This window comes from Zonotrichia leucophrys, chromosome 1 (genome assembly GCF_028769735.1).
Source record: "Zonotrichia leucophrys gambelii isolate GWCS_2022_RI chromosome 1, RI_Zleu_2.0, whole genome shotgun sequence".
NCBI lineage: Eukaryota > Metazoa > Chordata > Aves > Passeriformes > Passerellidae > Zonotrichia > Zonotrichia leucophrys.
Window position 1 is genome coordinate 68,843,662 of NC_088169.1, and position 19,542 is coordinate 68,863,203.

The window sequence follows — 19,542 nt, forward strand, 5'->3', positions numbered from 1 at the left end:
GCCATTTTAGAAAAGAACTGTGAGAAAACACATGGCCATGTGCCTGAAAAAGAAGTAAGTATGCTAAAGTGAGTCCTGAAGCAGAGTTACAATAAAGAAGCAAAACATATTTCACACAGGAGATTTTGGCTTCTCTTACTACAGGCAAAGGACTGACACCAAGGTGGGGTTTTTTTCTGAACAGTAAAAACTCTAAATATTAACACCTTTCATGTCAGTTGCATTGTCAAATTTGCTTTGCTCCTTGGTGACTGTACTTCTATTTTGTTCTGCAAGTCTTTTGGTGTTGTTTTTCTTTCCCAGTAGGTACAGAATAGTTATCACCAAGACAGATCAGAAACAGAATGTAAGGAAAACACCTACTATTTTACGTCAGAGGCAAACTAGCATCAGTCATTCAGTCGGATGATAATCAGAATTGATAACAGAGAGGAAAATGGGGACAAGGAACTGGAAAACAGTCTATATTAATCTTTTTATTTATGGTGCATAATTTTCAGGCTATTCACAGAAAAAATGGTTTCTCTGCTCAATTTTAACAGTTCTTTAATAGCTATACAGGCATTTGTACTGCTTCATGCTAAATACCGGGCTCTCAGCCTCAGCAACAGAAATCTATCCCCCTGTTTAAAGGTGTTTGGACACATCTTTTCCAATATTTGGCAAAACACACTCAATCACATTCAAAAAGAAAGTCAAATCTAAATTTTTATTTCACCTTAGACTTGTCAAATCTTCTGAGTGTTTCTACCAGTTTTACGACCCGTATTCTTGTGTCTTCTTCACAGAAGAAAATCCATGAGGAGTTCCTACCATAGGTAACAGAGAAGCTAAAAAAGAAAGAAACATTTCATTAATAAGGTGGCTTATGAACAAAAATTGCAAATTCAAGGCACATTCCCCAAAATAAATAGTTTGTCATCAATTCTTCATTTACAGAGAAGTGAAAATTTTTACTCCTCATTTAGAATTACACATCCAAGGACTATTGTGAATGGATAAAAATACTGACTCTGCTGCTATCTATTTATAAAAAAACAGTTATTCCAGAAAGAAGGGAACAGAGACACATAAAGAATTTCCATTCAGAAATGTACAAAATGTAAATGTAATGTAAAAACTTCATTAGCTTTTCCAGTACAGTGAAACTGTACAGACTGAAGGGAATCCTCAAAGATAGCAATAATTTCAGTGCAGGATTCCCAGCTCCTTCAGAAAACTTACATTCCCTGTTTCTCTGTTCCTCTAGCCTTAATTCTTCCTCTACTCATCAAAACAGCTATATTAATTAATAACATCCTAATGGAAAAAAAACCTACCATATTTATTTTTCCAATTTCCTTTGCATGGCTTTTGGGAATGATTCCCAAGGCTAAGTACTTAAGGTCTCCAAGAGAGTTTTATGGAGACCTCAGAGCACAAAAGCTTGGAGTTCAGACTGCAAGGAGACCTTGGAGATACCATAGTAAGATCCTGTTTTGGATAAGTTTTAAAAAAGGGATTTCTTCTCTGCTGAATGAACATGGTTACTGAGATGAAATGTAGCCGGCCTTTGGGGCACAGTAAGGATAGTGAGTGGTAAGATATCCGCTGATTGTATCTTCTAAAATTAAGTATTTTGTCCAACTTAACCTGTGCCCAAGAACTAAAAATTAAGAATTTTCACAACTGCTTAGAGTCCTCCTTAAAAATGCTGACAGCTACAGGACTGAGAAATCTATTCTTTGGAAGCAGTTTTCTGATACAGATGCATCTTATATCATAATTAAAAGCATCATCAGCTGCTACAGGATGGGCTGAACTCCCTTCTTCCTCTTTTGTCCATTGAGGAAACAAAACTATAGAAGCTCCAAAATAGCAACATACTTCTAAACTACCCCATGTCTTCATTTGCCAAAAGTACTAAGTGGAACAGTACGCACAAAGAAACTCATATTCCAGAAATCTCAAGATGGAAATCCTCTACTTAAGATTCCTCTTCTGATTTCTAAAGAATTTTCTTCTGCTTTCTCACACAAATGAGCATTTGTATTTTTTCTTTTAGTTTTGCTGTCTTATAAGAGCTGTATCTGTAACCCCTGTCACCATGACATAAATAATTCAGAAGAGGAACCACAAGGTCATTGAAACAGGAGCTAAGCAGGGAAGATGACTGATAGCTTGAACATCATCTTCCAGTTTTCAATTTACTTCAAATCTCTCCTGCTATTTTTCACAGTTTACATATATCTCACAGGCAGCTGCTATACAAGCACTCTTTACATTTTTCTACACACAAAGTAATGGAAAGCAGAAGGAAAAGTATCCTGTCCTGCAACCACTCTGACATAAAAACCTCACCCTAAATACATCTAATAAATTATATTAATTAAGTTAAAACTCAATGGGCTGCAGATTTCAAATGCAAGCTTCAGGCAAAAGACAGTCTTCAGTACCATGGAGCTTCAGGATTACTAAAACAACTTCCTGACAGTTTGCAAGATACTACCATGTAACTGCAGCATGTCCTCCTTGGAGCCATCTGCATAAGCTAAGAAGAAAAGACATTTGAGACTACCTCTCTTTTCTGATCATACTAATATGAAAATTTGCCATATAAGCATTTAAAAAGATTCTGAAACCTAAAACTTCTCACTACAGAGACATACACCTCTATAGGCAATAAAAACCCCCAAAAAAAGTATTATGATCTATTTTTTAAAATTTATTCCACTTCATTCAGTCAAGTAATCTGAAAGATCAAAATTTCTGTAATAACTCATATCTTAACACTGTGAGAAGTGGGGACCAAATAGAAAAACACACATTTAAAAATGCCATTTCTTTAGACTAGTTTACTTCCCTAATAATTTTAAAATGCACCATGATTTGAAGAAGGTTGTTGCTCAGTTAAATTCTATTATTTCTGTTCTTTTATTTTAAATAGGCTTCTCTGATTTAAGTTTATCAGAAAATTGCTTTATAAAACAAAGAAAAGTACAGTAAGAAAGTTAAAATATAAAGCTGCAGCTCTCATTAAATTTTTTTGCTTTTTTAAAAAAACAAAAAATGTCTGAGTAACTAATATATATATTCTTGCTTACAAAATCTTCTGAAAATGACTGGCATTCATTACACTTACTCTGTCATTAATGGCAATATTGTCCATGCACCTTCATGCCTGTCGATCTGATGAATAAGCAGAACTGTAGGCAACTCCTTTAAGAAAAATAAAAATATTCCTATTAAACTTGGGTTATATGTACTTTCTTCCTAAACATCAATCAGTCTTTTAAAAAATAACAACTAATTGTTCCAGAACAATTAATGGAAAACCAAAACTAATTGAATTTCCAGTTGGTTACTAGGTTTTGACTGGCAAGTAGCCCTGAAGAATAGATAACTTAGGATGGCATGAAACAAGGTGAACTGCAAGTTAAGGATAGTGCTTCTTCCAACCTCTAATTTCTTAATTGTCTTTTAGTTATAAAGCTAACAGGCTTCGAGTTCAATGCTTTGCATAAGAACCCATGTAATCAATAGATCTTAGTAATCTCCTTGCCATACTATAAAATCCCATGAAGAAATACTTATAAATTATGAAGGGTGTTCTACAAAGGCTTCCACTGGACAATCACGTTACACACAGCTTAAGTGAGAGTTCCAACACTCTTTACTTTGAGCTGAGCTTTGACTTGTCACACTAACATCATCACAAAATCCAGTGGATTTACAGAACAATCAAAATGAGGAGTTAGCATTTTTTTCTTCCTGAAAGATCAAAGAAGCTTTCCTACAAAGCAAAGTACTCAAAAATTCCTTTGCTCTTTTGTTACTCGAAACCTCTTTGATGTGTGGCAGATACCAGTGTCTAGCAGATAAGCTAGAATTCTGGAGTACTTTCCAAGAAAACACCATTTAAACACAGCCTTCTGATAAACCAAAGTGCACGATTTGTAATACGTGTGGAAAGCTGGATGCAGATACATCCCTCAATACACAGGCAGTACCCTACTCCATCAATGAGTCCAATCCCCCACTGCAGCATCATTGTGTCCAGGTGTGACACCAGCTAAAGAGAAGGGAGAGAGGCTCCCTGACAACCTGACAGGGGCTCACTGCCCACAGGAGCATGGCACTCACCACAGCTTTCAGGGGAACAGCACTCAGGGTTGGCACAAAACCTCACATGAGATGCTTACTAAAGAGCACAAAGGAAGCAAAAGAGGGATCATGGTGTTTGAGGAGTCGTTTAAGCCCAGCTTAAGCACCATACAGCTGCTCAGCCAACCCCCCTCTTCCCCTATCCCACCTGAAACCAGGCCAAGGAGGAAAAAATCATTGGCAAGTACAGGGAAAAAAGGGAGGTGGTCACTTGTAACAATTTGCTGGGCAGGACACTTGTCTTGCCATCATGGCCTGCTCTGATCACTGCAGTCTGTCCTGTCTTCTCCTTAAATTCCATTTCTCTTCTATTAGCAGGGTGCCCCATGGCAGGAAGGAAATGATGAATCTGACTTCATGCTCTTAGAAGGCTAATTTATTATTTTATGATACTAGAATATATTAAAGAATACTCAACTAAACTACACTAAAGAATACTAAGATGATACAGACAGAAGGATAGAAAGATACTAAAGAAAAACTTGTGACTCTTTCCAGAGCCTTGACACAGCTTGACCCTGATTGGTCATTAAGTCAATTCACATGAAACCAATGAAATAACCATCTGTTAATCTCCAACCACATTCCAAAGCAGCAAAACACAGGAGAAGCAAATGAGATAATGTTGTTTTCCTTTTTCTCTGAGACTTCTCAGCTTCCCAGGAGAAGAATCCTAGGCAAGCAGATTTTTCCAGAAAATATGACGGCGACACATTTCTAATTCCTGGGCAGGAGGCTTTGTGTGTCTGTATTTGGAGGTCTGTGTTCCCACAACCAGAGAAAGGACCATGAGTTGTAGGGGTGCACCTGTCTCTCCAGACCCTAATCCTTTTCTGTTTACAGCTTGCAAGTGCCAAACATTCCTGTTTGATGAATGCTTTTTGTGAATGATGCCACTACCATAAAATTCACACTTGAACACAAAAATAATTTCTTTTCTAAGAAAAGCCCTAAGATAAACTTGGCACTATTTGTTGACCCTTACAAGTTCAAATCCTTTTTAAGGGCAGTTAAGCACAGCACCTAGAAATACATAAAACCTCCAAATTTCATATACTAAAAAAACCCAAAAACTCTACTGCTCTAAAGAATAACTGTGTCTCTCAGGAGCGCATTAACCTTAGTAAAAATAAGGATTTATGCTATTGGAATGACCCAAATTGAAAAGAAACATTGAATGCCAAAACTCCAATTTGTAACAAGATATTCACCTGCATCTCAGAAATCAGCATTTCTGATTTATGGTTCTAGTTCAAACTAACCTAACAAATATGTTTCTGCTTGTTTTCAATTTACTGAAAAACCAGAAGTTCAGAGCTTTTAGTGGAAGTGGCAAATCTTAGTCATGGTATTCTCAATACCTTTTATTTCACTAAAATGTGAAAATGGTAAAATTTACTTGGGTATAGTTTTATCCCTATTGATTTTATTTACTTAGATTTATTTATTTAGTTTTATTTTTAGTATAAGTTTATGGTAAAACCACAAAATTATGCTTACTTAAGGGGCTGCAGATAGGAAGATAAAAGGGAAGACCTCTGTTTTTACAAGAACATTTATTTTTACACACATAAAAAACCTGCTAGTATTTGTAGGAAGCATGTATTTCATGTACAAAAGACAAAGAAAATAGTAGTTAATAATAATATAATCAGTGTCTCTATCACACTGAAGGCTGAAACTGGATTAATTTTAGATAAAAGCAGCATTTACCCATGCAAAAGATTTAAGTAAATTACATAATCTAAGTAGCTGTACCATTGTGCTCTATTTCCTTTGTGCAGAGCAAAGAAATGATGATAAAGAAAAAGCACTCTCTCTTGAGCTAATCCAATACTCTTACACAGTATCTTTTCTCTTTGACATTCTCATAAACCTGCTGGTCTCTTTCTCTACCCAACTTCCTCTAAAACATGAAAATACATGTCTTGCAGGATCCTTTCCTTCCACTCACCTCTAACCATGCATTAATTCTAATTTAATAAAGGAGATGCTTAAAACACACTTTATACGTCTAAAACAGCCACTTTCAAAAACACAGGAGCATTTCTGCTGCTTTTTCTTTCTCGTTTCGACTCTGAACCTAGTGGAACTGGTCTGACCTATTCATTTTATTTATTCCATCTTCAGTACAAGGACAGAACAAAAGAGAAAAATGTATCTGGTGTCAGCATTGAGGAGTGGAAGGGCACATGCTGTCAAGGTAATGAAATGTAACTTGCACACTGTGCCTATCTCATAAAACTCTCCTGCAAATGCATCCACAGCCTGTACTGCATTCACTGGTTATTCTAGCTTGAAACTGTTGTTTCCACAGTTTCAAAACACGTCTTCACGCATACCAACATTCTACATATGACACAAATAAAGTATCTTATAATCTAAATAACTTAATTTAACCACTTTTTGAAGACTGAGAAACTACTCTCCCCACTTACACAACTGAGCTGAGTTTAAAGGGCAAAACCAAGACATGGAATTGCTTGTGGTCTGAAATGCAGTATGAGACATTTTTAATACCACCTACTCTATCAGCACAGTGATCAATCAACACCTGCCACAGATGACAATGGCAAACTTTACACAAATGAAAAACCAAGTGTGAATAAAGGGGTTAGATCCACATTTTCAAGCCAATTCCAAAGACAGAGACTCACACAGCCTCATTTGTACCTTAAAATCATATAGTATTTTTTATGCAAGTTGAATTATGAACATGCTAATGACACAATCCATTTCACATCAAATCATCAAGAGAGCTTGGGTTTTTGAATCTAAATATTTAAAGTTCTCTTCATTAACATGAAAAAAAACTTGGAGGACTAGCATATCCAATAAAGAAAAGGTTATTCAGAATAAAAGAATTAAGAAGTAAGTAAGAGAATTGATAACCTGAAACAAGTTTCTGTATTCTTTCTGCACTATGTGGAATTTCATATCAACCTACCAAATGATACATGAGAAATGTGCAATTTATAGAGAACAAAACTGTACAGGGTAAAAACAAAAGGAAATGCAACAGTTTCATAGACTATGAGGCCAAAATGGGCTTCTGTATGCACCCAGGATGGCAGAGATCCACTCCAGCTAAAATGGGATTTCCAGGCTGGGTCACATCCTCTATGATCCTCTAGCAGAACTGTGTTTGCTTTGTTTTCTACAAAGTAGCTCACTGAATTTCATCTAAGCATAACCAAACCTTGCCCTAAGTGAATTCTTTTGTGGGAACATGCTTTATTAGAACACAACTCACACTAGATCTTGCTCAGCACTATTAGTTATATGTCCCATGTGACATGATTTTGCAAGGTAGACATAGAAACAGATCCAGAACTGCAGTGAAATGCAAAACACGATGGTAATCAGTTCATTGTTATATTACTGAGTCACCTGAGCAGAGCAAAAAGCCATCTTGTAATACACTAGAGAAAAATAAAGTAGTGTGCAGGAATTTGCTCCTAATGAGTCCAGTTTGCTCATATCTGTAGATGTCTTGCATATATTATCTCTGTGCTTTGTGAGCTCATTAAATTGTCTTTTAAACTCCCCCCAGAGCTGAGGGGCAGGAGTGGGGACCTAAACCCTGAGCACTGCTGCTGAACTGCACAGCTCCAGACTCAGAAATGTCTTCCTATCTCTACATACCCTTCAAGCACATAACAGCATTTTCCCTTCTCTCTTATCTTCTTTTCAGTAATCAATCCGAAGACACATTCAGAGCTAGCCTACCTTCTCAGCTTTCCCTTGGGAGGTTAAATAAGCCAAGCTCTTACAGTCATCTGTTATGACTACTTTGACAAAGCAGAGCTGTGGAATACATACTGAAGTCTCCCTACAGCTTTATTTTCAAAAACATGCCAATTCTGCAGACATCCTGAAGGATTTCTAAAAGAAAGTAATACCAATAGCAATAGTAAAAGAAAGTAATAGCAAATCTCCTACCTCTAAGCCCAGCGGGTCAGACAAATTACTGGGAACTTCCAGCTTCAAATATTGTACCAAACACTTAATCTTCTCTATATTCTAACAATTTCCTTAAATATTGAAAATTACAATACATGTTTAAATTATTTTTCATGTTTTAAAGACATAAATATCAGTTTTATCAGAGCTTCAAAGAATCCAAGAAAAAATATTATTTCAATAATCCCATTCAAATAAAACTCATGGATGATTTAAAGTACTATTATACATTAACACTGTAAAAGAACTTTGCTTCTGTTTAACACATCTGTTATTTAGGAGCTTCTCCAAAGTTGTCCAGTCCTTCTAATTTCCTGCTCTATTTCTTCCTTTAGGCCTCATTCATAGAATCCTAGAACAGTTTTGAGTTGGAAGGAACATTTAAAGCTCTAGTCTGGGCCCCTCCAGTGAGCAGAGACACCTTCAGCTACATCAGGTTACTCAGAACCCCAACCAAAATTATCTTAAATGTTCCAGGGATGGGATATCACCCACCTCTCTGGCAAACTGTCAGTGTTCCACCAACGTCGCTGTAAAAAAATCTTCCTTATGCTGAGTCTCAGTCTACTCTAATTTAAAAACTTCACCCTTTCCTTATTATTACAGGCTCTCTAAAAAGTCTGTTCCCTTCTTTCTTTATAAGCCCCCTTAAGTACTGAAAGGCCATAATAAGGTGTAAAAAAATTCCCACAACAACAAAACCCATGATTCTAATAAGGCACGGTTTCTAATAATCTTTGCTCCTCAGGAAGCCCAAAGTAATAAAGTATAATGTAGTATTTTCCATTAGAGACAATTTCTACTTCTGTTCTACTCTCAGATGCCTGGTTATCATTTTAAAAAAGAACCAAGTTTTCATAATATGTTATGTGTAATTTCAGAGAGTTCAGTGAAAGGCCATAGCTTTCACAAATCTCACAAATACCCTGCTTTCACAAATCAAGAGCAAAAAAAACCAAAGCAAGTACTGTGTGCAAAAAAACCAGAGCAAGTACTGGGTGCAAATTAACAAATCAGACCTTATTTTGTAACAAGACAAATAAAAAGGTGTGGAAAAAATCTGGAAAAGTTTTGAGTGCTTATAATAAATGCTACCACAGATGTGTATACTAAGACAGTAGCCTAGGATGACAACAACATATTGCAGTAAAGTGCCATTTGTTTGCTCTTCACTTGAGTGAATAAAAAGTAGTGAGGAATACTTTCTCCACAGCTCACAGTTTACAAGAATTCTAAATAAATGCAATCATGCAAAAGACAGATGTGTGGTATACAGTACATAGCTATTAGTCATGAAAGCCAATATTAAAGATGAACCACTATAATTATGTTGCCTGGTCCAAGTAAGGGTTTTGTTTAGAATGGGTTTAAGATAGGATTTTAGTATTGTAGTTGATAATATTCATGCGTAAAGTGAGTTTTTACTTAAAAGCAAAATCTTTGTCAATCGCAACTGGCGCATAAAAACACTTCAGGTTGGATATGGGGACAGATTTCTTCACTGAAAGAGTGATTAAGCATTGGAACAAGCTTCCCAGGGCAGTGGTGGAGTCACCATCCCCAGAAGTATCCTAAAAATTGAGCAGATGTGGCACTTCCTGATATGGTTTAGTGGGTGAGGTGGTATTCAAAGACTTGATGATTTGGAGATCTTTTTCAACCTTAATGATTCTATGATTCAAGCAATGAAATTAAGCAATTTATGGGGTTCAGATGCTTCTTTAAATATCAGCAAGATTAGCAGTATAAGTAGATTTATATTCATGGAAAGCCTGAAGCATCTTTCACTGACAGCAAGATTGAGACAGTGGTCTCCCAAGCTCAACCAGTGTGATCCATGGGGGAGCAGGTCCCTTCCCCACAGCAGTAAATCTAATGTACCTATTTTAACTGGGAAGAAGAGAAGGAACAAGAAAGCAGAAAAAAAGCTTCCACAAGGCAAGAAATTTGGTGAATGTATTTCAAGTACCAGTATAGATGCTCAGGAGAATATACAAGAACAAAACAACTGTCAGTAGGTAATGATTTTATTCTGATGATTTAGTAATTCAAGTCTCATATATACTTGAGCATTCTATTCAAAGATGACTGAACAATTTTAATATAGCCAACAGCAGTGGAGGAGGAAGCAATCTCTTATTCTTTATAGCAATCTCTCATTCTTTACTAGGAAAAGAAATACCTCAGTAAAATGGGTTTGTTAAAATCCTATTAAGTATGCAGAAATTGCTGCTGAAGGGGCTAAGAGAGACACTTAGCCTAAAGCACTTTAAACTTCTGAATTTCTTGTTTATATTTTGCCCTGACATGTCAAGACATCTCTGTGAGGTGACAGGTCAATTTTCTGCATTAAAAAAGTGAAGGAAGCTACCACACATTTGATTGGTAAAAGCAGTGATATAAAAATGGTCTATGATGTGCAAGGCAGGGCTGAAGGCAGCCCATTCATCACTGCTAAAACATTTAAAAGATCTCATTAGTGCAGAATTATCTGACTGCTACAAATTCCTTCAAATCTGCTGAGCATCCATTAGAGGAAAACGATCCTGTTCACCTTCCAGCACAAAGTGTAGGTAACTTTTACAGTTCCAACAGCTAATGAGCAAGGCATCAATTCTGCTGATAACAAAGCCTAGGAATTGTCAAAAGGATGCCAGTACCTTTGCAGAATGAGAAGCAAGGGCATATTAAAAAGTCAAAGATCAAACAATTAAAACAGAAAACTAGGAGAACAGCTGGAGGAAAGCAAAGATAAAACAAAAGTCACTCAAATGTGTAAAGCCCTGCAAGCTGACCTTGAAGAGATTTAAGACAACTCTGAAATACATTTTCCAAACTAAGCAGTATCTTTTGTACAGTTTTCCTGGACCACTTTCAAAAGGTTTTATTTTGAATGCACCTCACCTTTCCACAGAACAGAGTTTAGAAGCATTTCACAACAGGAGCACCCAAATACTGAAACCCCAGAATGAGCAGTTGCACTTTAAAATGCAAATCCTAAAAGGAATGAAGCATTACAAAGAAAAACAAAGAAAAGTGACCAAGAGCATACTGATACTAGGCAATGTATGCAAACAGAATAAATAACACAACATAAAACAAACACAGGTGCTAACATGGATAAAAAAGTAGAAATATGAACTTCATACACCAATCACTTAAATGAACACTCTTATTAGGGTTTTATACTGCAAGCTCTCCCCACATAATAAAAGTGTAGTTTTATGGACAGATTTGGAAAATAAATGTAAATATTAAAATTGTGGATGATGTTGCAAACAGAAGAATGAACAAATTCTTGTAGAAAAAAAAATAAAGTTGTTGCTAGGAAGGAAATAAAGGGCACACTATTGCTTTACACAAAAAAACAACGGGAATCAATCTACTAATACTGAGAAATTTTGATGTTAAAACATGCCTGTTTTAATTTTAAAAATAGGGTTGATCTTGATATAGTGGAAAATCTTGCCATGAAGAAAAACTATTGCAGACATGGAGATGGAGGGGCAGGTCAGAATGTAGCCCAACACCTCACTTAAATATAATCTGTTAAACCTTGTTAAAACTGCAGGACCAAAACATGAATTGCCTGATCAGTCTCGGCTGGAAAGAGGCTTCCATGAAATGGGAAGCCATTACAGGAGGGAGAGAAGTAAACAGGATTTTCATACTAAAATCCTGAATTTGAGCAAGTAACTGAAAATTGAAGCAAGAGGTATATTACAGATTGCATTGAATTTATGGCATTAATTTTGGAAAGTGTCAAGCAAAATATGTAAATATACAAATCTTCATCATTTATTTAAAAATAACTCAGTTGCCTTGAAAAAGAAGCTCTTCCACTAAATCCTATAACCACAACACTATTAATAGGACCCCATTTGATCTTTAGATTTTTCAGGAAAATTATAGTTTTTTGAATTGGCCAAGGGTGTTCAATGCAAGAACCCTGCAGGACCCAAAGCGAAAAAAAATCTCCTACTCTACTAGACCAGTTTTCATAGGGAAATATACAGATTTTGTCTTCTAAACAGTGTCACAATCACAGGCAATTAAAAACCACTGAGTGCACCCAAACTGGTAACTTCTCAAAAACTTTATTTTACCTCTTTTCTCATTTTGAAAGTAATAGCAAAAAAGTAATCCTGATTTTGAATTTTTTAGATGAAAGGGCATAGTCCAAAACATTACCATTTTACACTCGCAACAGTCTCCTTATTCTTATTTGGTGCTTCTTATGAAGGTCTAATTTACAGAGGTTAAATATTCCATAATCTCAGAAAATTAAGAAGATTGGTAGAAACTGAACTGAATTTTTGCCATTGCTGAATTCTAACTGAAGCGTTTTGGCTAATATTTAATAAATCGCCATGGAAAATATTTTTGAGCAAGAACAAAATACTGACATCTACTGGTGACCAGAATTACAGATTGTTTCACTTTAAAAAAATGTTTTAAGTGCACCATAAAAGAAAATAAAAGGGCAAATTACTTGTTAAGATTAACGACAGTTACTTAATCCATTTTGAAGTGAGGCATATGTGCTGGTTTAATTCCAGTTGGATTCCATTTCTCATTTCAGACTAGCAGAAAATAACTAATGACTAACTTATGGACTAAACATCTATTGTTTGGGCCTATAACAACAGAGGAGTGAACCTGATGATTCACTCTTTTGTTTTCATACAGCAGTTGTCTTTGAAAACACAAGGATTTTACTTTTTTTGCCTGAAACTAATAATTTCATTTGTATTCTCTGCAATGAAAAATGCCAACTTCAATGTTGATATGCAGGACAGCAGAGATGATCTGCCCCATGTCCACAATCAGCATTGCTGGGGAGTGTCTCACAGTGGCATTGTGAGTTGACCAAAACAATGAAGATGCACCAAGAACCTGCTGATTATGCCTGTTTATTTTTTCCTATACACTGATGGCTCTCCCTTTTCCCAAATTTCAGATATGAGATTATTGGTGGGATTTCCATCACTGCTTCTCTTAAGACACCACGACTGCTGTACAAGAGGCAACTGTTAATACTGGAAAAGCATCACCATTTCAGCATTTCCATAAAGTCATCTTCTCAAATAGGCAATAAATGTTTTTAGAAGCCAGGTCAGTTTCAAGTACAACTCTGATTACAAAATTATTTCACCTCTTTCCCACAAAACATGCTTATATTCCAGCCCCACTGAAACCATTTGTACTTCTACTTACTGAACTTTTTATTACTCATATTCTGCAACATCAATTACAGAACTCAACTAAAATCCTTGGGTTTAACAACTGACACCATAATCCTCTCTGCACACATTGGATCTGAACACTTGCCTCAATTCCGCAGAGGACTCTGAAAAAGCAGAACTCTGCAGAACAAAGGCTGTTCACATTACTGATTTCATTAAGGGATTAAAAATTGCATTTAGAATGGATTTAATTACAACAGGTTTGATAAGCTTGGATAAATGAAGCCTAAAACATCCAGCAATCTGGTTTAGGCACTACAAGACTAATGTACATAAGACAATTTACATCAGATTTCTTTTTCCTTTAAAACAAAGAACGTGGAAATGAAAAATAGGTCAAATAACCTCACAGGAAGCTATTTCATATGAGGGGATGTATGCCACTCTTAATTTTTTCTTTATTTTATAAACACAAAGAAAATAAAGCATTGTTTATGCACACTGAACTTTCAGAGTAAGTTTCTTAAAAACCTCTTTTCTCTAGAGTTATGCTTTAGAAATCAAATTTCCCATTCAAATGTGAAGTACAACAAGCAGCTCCCAGGTCAGTGTGACCCAGCAGCAGGTCAAGGGGAGAGTGCTCAGTCTGCAGAGGGGTGGCAGAGGAGCAAGGAATAGTTAGGGAAGGCACTGCATCATGCAGGGACAGGGTAAAGAGAGGTGTGGAGGACTGCTGCTGCAGGAAGTGGGAATCCTGCCTTAGGAATTTCATGTCCATACACATTTCCATTCTACTGCCATCATGTCACAACCGTGCAATGGAATTCTGACAAAAATCTACCTTACAGCACATTCACTGGCTCTATTACAATACTCAATGAAAATTATTCCAACTAATAATTAAATTGTTATGGTTTTCACTTCATAAAGAATGCAGCTTTTTTTCTTTGTAAACACACTACAGTCATACTGAAAAATTGCCTTCTTTGTCTTTCTTATCACTTTTGCATCAAATGCCACCCAAACAAAAACAGCCGTTACACAAAAAGATGGATAGTTGAAATTAAAGTAGTGATAAATCACAGTGTACAATAAGTAAATAACCACTTAAATAGTTTTCTATAAGCACACAAAAAGCAATTAGAAAAGAAATAGAATGAATTTGAAAAAAGGCACAACAAACCCCAAAATTTTTACTAAAATGCAGCAACAGAATATATAACAAGGTGCACTTAATATTATCACAACTTACCTTTCCAAGATCTACAGCCTGTTTCAAAATATCTCTTTTTAGATCTTCTGCTCTCTTGGAATGAAAAGAATTACTTTGACTCTGGATGACAAATACAATTCCTTTTAATTCTGCAAGCAAGCAAATAAGAAGATTTAAAGATAAAAGAAATTATTTTCTGATTTGCTCCAAAGCTAGTGAGAACCCAGCTGTATGTAGGAATCTATTACATAGTAAGCTATTCCTTTAATTATATAAATATTTCATGAAACAGTAAAAAGGCATTATTTACCACCCACACACAAAAATCCAAACCAGCCCATTACCAGATTCATTTAAAAAGAGCATGGCATGACTGGAAGATGTGCAGCAGTTTACCAGCAGCCACATTCATGAGGTTGCTTTTTCTCCAATACACCAGCACTCCTTGTCACCAGAGTTAAAAGGTGTTTGTCACAGACCAGCATCTCCCCTCACCAGGAAACACATGAACATGAAACAGAAAAGCTGCTTCCCAAACAAAGAGTTTAAAACCCCACCCAGAAACAAATATCAGGTGGAGAGACACACACACACAAGAACACTGAGCTGATACTCTTATCTAATATGACAGCACTAATACATCACACGTGTCTTCACAGGGTTTAAAGGCATCATAATTAAAAACTTTAAACAGGACAGAAGACTGAGAGAAATTTAAAAGAAAACAGTGAAGCAGCTTTGCAAACATTAATGGATTATAAAAGTGCCTATTGTAAAATACAAGCAGATGATGAAGCAGGTAGCCAAATTTTCTTGATAATAGGAGATAAAATAATCCCTCAATACTTGGAAATCTTAGAAAACAGGAAGATATGACCTCATTCAGAAGCAGAGCACAGCTGACAACAACAGAGGATGAGATGATAAAAGGAAGAGGACGGATGCCTTTTCCAGAACTCTTACCAAGTTTGATCCATGCTGTTTAACCCACTCAAGACATTAACTAAGCATCAGTCAATGAGGAGAATTGCTTGGTCACAAAAGGCTGAACTAATGCCCAGGAGATCTGTACAGAATGTTGAAAATTGTGGGGAGGGAACAAAGTTCACCAAAAAAAAAAAAGAAAAGGAAGAAGGAAAGTCCAAAGAAGGACTTTCAAGTAATCACAAGGAAAAAGAGTAAAATTGAGCCCATGAAGAAGGATCACAAGGAAAACATTGAGAAAAGAAAGAGTAGTAACCACAAATATTGCACTAAGCTTATGAGAAGATTGCTATGTCCAACACCTGAGAATTGATTACATTGCTTTGGTGCTCTGAACAGTTATTTGTTAATTTAGACCTGTGACACCTCAAAGCTGCAGTTAGATGTTTTTCTACTTTTCCTTCAATATTATTTTCCATCAATTTATTAGCTTATTCATCAAGACAATTGTCAAATAGTATGAGGTTTCTGGTGATATATTACAGAGGTGGAAAAAGCATTGGTTTAGATATCAGTACTCATTTCACATTTTTCCTACACAGTGTAGGAATCAACAGTGTTCATGGTCTGAACCACCAAACAAACTGCTTAAAAATCCCATGCATAATAAAAACTTCTGAATAGCAACTAATTGCTACCTAGCAAGATCTTTGCTAGATTTCCTGTGCAAAAATTAAAATCTGTGTGACAACTGTAACTACACTTTGTTGATGCTAATGAGAGTCAAAGGGCTAAATCTACATGCACAACTCCAAAAACACCTACAGAGACAAAAAGCAAACACTACCTTGTTTTTAGTAATTGCTGTTTTAGTACCAATATATTTACAGATATGGAAGCATCCGAACTACATTTACTTTCACTTATGGTACATTTAACAACACCTGTGATATTCTACAACAGCATACTTTCTAGGAGTGAGATAAAACCTACTTTGATGATTAAATCAAATGGAAATAGTTTCCTGTGCTATAGGTAGTTTAAAGTACTTAATAAAAAGACATATTCAATGTATGAAAATGTCAACAAAGAATAGTTACAATATTGAACACCTCAATTGTTTCCCAAGCTGAGAAACACCCAATGAAGCAAAAGAAAGAACAGTCTTTTGAAAGATTAATTTCCAAAAGTGCTACTGATCTGTATATAACAGTTCCAAAGAGAAGAATGAAATATCAGAGGAACTAAGAGCCCTCAAGAACTACATTCTGTTTCAAGCCCTTACATTTTACCGATAGAAATGGGTTAAAGACCTAAAAAACAAAAAACAATCCAAAAAACAAACCTCAAACCAAAATAACTTTATTACGAAGAGGCAAAAAAAATGATGTATTGCATCAGACCAGCAGTCCATCTAATCCACCACATTTTTTTAACAGTAGTAATAGGAAAGAAACCACAAAACCTTCACTTTCTCCAGTGCTCCTCATACCCTCACAGCATTGACAAATATTACATTAGGAAATGCCAGAAGACAGTCATAATTAAACTGGGTCCTTTTAGAACAGGCAGAGCCAAGTCCTGAGGGTTTAGCAGAGTGAAAAGTGCACAGTTACAGTGCAGAGAATGCAAGTCAGGTCTGTTAACTTTTTGCCGGAAGAACATCAGACTGCTCTTCAGAGAAGGCAGGACCTTGCAGAATTTTTATTTTCATTATTTATCACTTGTCCAGCAGGAAGAAATGGTTTTGCCACTATTCTACCTATTAATGTTTGACGTGTTTCTTAAATACTTGCTTCTAGATATTACAAAGTAATTATATTTTGTTACAAGCAATTTACAATAACCTTAGTTATTACAAGTACAGTTAGAGCCTAGCAGAATGGTAAAATGCAGTTTTATCTTAAAGTGTTACAAGAACAGCTAAGTATCAAAAAATTTTATTTTAAACTATAGTGCACTATGAAAAGCAATTCATCCTTTTCACAGTGCAAGTGCACATGTTCACAGAAAACTTAATTACAAGAACTGCAAGTTCAATTAAAGATTTAGAATTTTTAGAATTTTCTGTTTGATGAGACTACATGAACAAAGAAAAAAAAAAGTATTTGTGAAACAGCCCTATACTCTACTTACCTCTGCCTATTTTACTAATTGTTCTACTTTTTTCAGAGTTCTAGAAGAAAGAAAGAAAAAAAAAACCAAGTAAGAATATACACAAAGCCTCAAATATTTCTACAGAAGCACACGGGGAGTCAAAGCACTCATCAGATTATAAATGTATACAAAGAGGTTTTAACTCAAAAACTAATATGAAAAATAAAGTAAAATGTTATTCATCATCAAGAATTGCAGGAGATACCCTATTTGCTTGCATACTATTACTTAGAAAATACAGTAAGAGTAAGAAAAGAGAAAATGCTTTTCCATTAATCAATTTATACCAGAGCTCTTTAAATTAGTACTAACAGTGTCTTTTTTTCTTTATTATGCATCTCCTGAACACTAGGTTTGGAATATGGAGTTCTACAATAAAAACACACCTGTTCAGTGTGGGAAAAAAACCCAACACACTCTATTAATTTAATCTACTATCAAGCTTCTCTCAAAACTAAAGGAATCTATCAATTCTAGCTATCAAATCTATCTTCTGCCAATTCTTAAAGGAAGACTCAAATGCAATTCATATCAAGACAAATATCAACAGGTTGTAGCACACAACTCCACTGGAATTTACTCAGGTATGGCAAACATCAGGTACCTCTGCACTGCCTTAGAAAGTTGTAGGAAGGAAAACAGAGCCTTCATTTGTTGCACAATTTATCCCAGGTGACAGCACCCCAGTGCTTTGGTTTGTGCACATGAGAATCAAACTCATCTTTACTAATTGCATAAGAACATTGTAAGACCTACCTTGGTTCCAGTGTTTTAAGACTTTCAGATAGAAATGCCATACATTTCCTCAGTAATAAGCTCATACATGTTTTCCTACCCTTGAGACAAGTTCTATTTCTAAATACTGAGCCCTCTTCCTTTTTTTAAATATCAGATGTATGTAATCCTTTTAGCTTTACTTGCATCAGATGATCTTTCCTCTGACTTTTACACTGAAATGAATAAGCTCCAACTTCCCTGGTAGCCATCTGTAAAACCTTTCCAAAAATTACTGCAACTGCATCCATTCTTATGATCCTTTTACTGCTGCCTGGGTCAAAAAAGTGTAAAAGATGTGTTATAATATTAACTTATTTTGATATCTATATACAACACTGCTGTTATATAGCAAAGTTAACATTCAAAGCTAACCTGTATCAGAAAAAACACAGGAAAATTGATTTTCTATGCAAACAAAAATCTTTGTGTTTTGTGGTACACTGTGTGAAGAATAAGCCATATTTAAAATTACTTTTATTAAAACACAAAACACATGTTGCCTGTTATAGTCCTGTTAATATTTTTTTTTTAAAGGATAAAAAGGTATTTTGGCCTGAAGAGGTCTAGGAAGCACCTCTGATTTCGTCTGAGGGGAGGTTTTGAAACTCTAAAATATTAGGAAAGCCTTCATAAATTGTTTCCTATATAAGAAGGTAACAGCCGGATTGAGACAGTAATGGAATTTAACAAACAGCAATCTATCAGTAATGACAACAGAATGACAACAGAGTCTCCCAGACACTGTGGCAGATCAGCAGTTTGCAATAGGGATATTTTTCACCTAGAAAAATTACTGTAGTTACAGCAATCATCATCAAAACCAAAAATTATTTCGAAATATATACTTCTGACTATACTGCTATTGCACTTGAGATGTCAAAATCACTAGATCTAAATGGCAGCTATAGATTCTAACTATTGATTCATTCCAGTTTTTTTTATTTTCCTCCCTTACATTTCTTTTATACACACACAAATATCTGTTACAAATGTGTACTCCTATAAAAATGGTAGTCAGAAGTCTGTGAAAGGACATGCATGCACACACACCTAACACTCAGGATGCAATTCAAAGCTAGGGCTAGCTCTGACCATTAGATCTCCTCATGTGGTTAATTTGAAATTTCATACATGAGCTTTGCTTGAGCCGTGACCTGAGTGGCAATATGTAAAAATGCT

General features: G+C 35.6%; 1 protein-coding gene across 3 annotated transcripts in view; it reads right to left on the reverse strand.

Moving 5' to 3' along the window:
* The window catches only part of B3GLCT (beta 3-glucosyltransferase), a 45,636-nt gene that overhangs the window by 17,662 nt on the left and 8,432 nt on the right, over positions 1-19,542 (reverse strand). For 2 of the 3 annotated variants that reach the window (XM_064716518.1, XM_064716510.1), the window contains exons 3-6: positions 17,566-17,605; positions 14,545-14,654; positions 3,122-3,198; positions 719-830 (exon numbers count right to left, since the gene is read on the reverse strand). In XM_064716518.1, coding sequence (XP_064572588.1) covers positions 719-830; positions 3,122-3,198; positions 14,545-14,654; positions 17,566-17,605 — 339 coding nt within the window. The remainder of the gene's footprint in view (positions 1-718; positions 831-3,121; positions 3,199-14,544; positions 14,655-17,565; positions 17,606-19,542) is intronic. The other variant, XM_064716526.1, reaches the window with a different exon arrangement.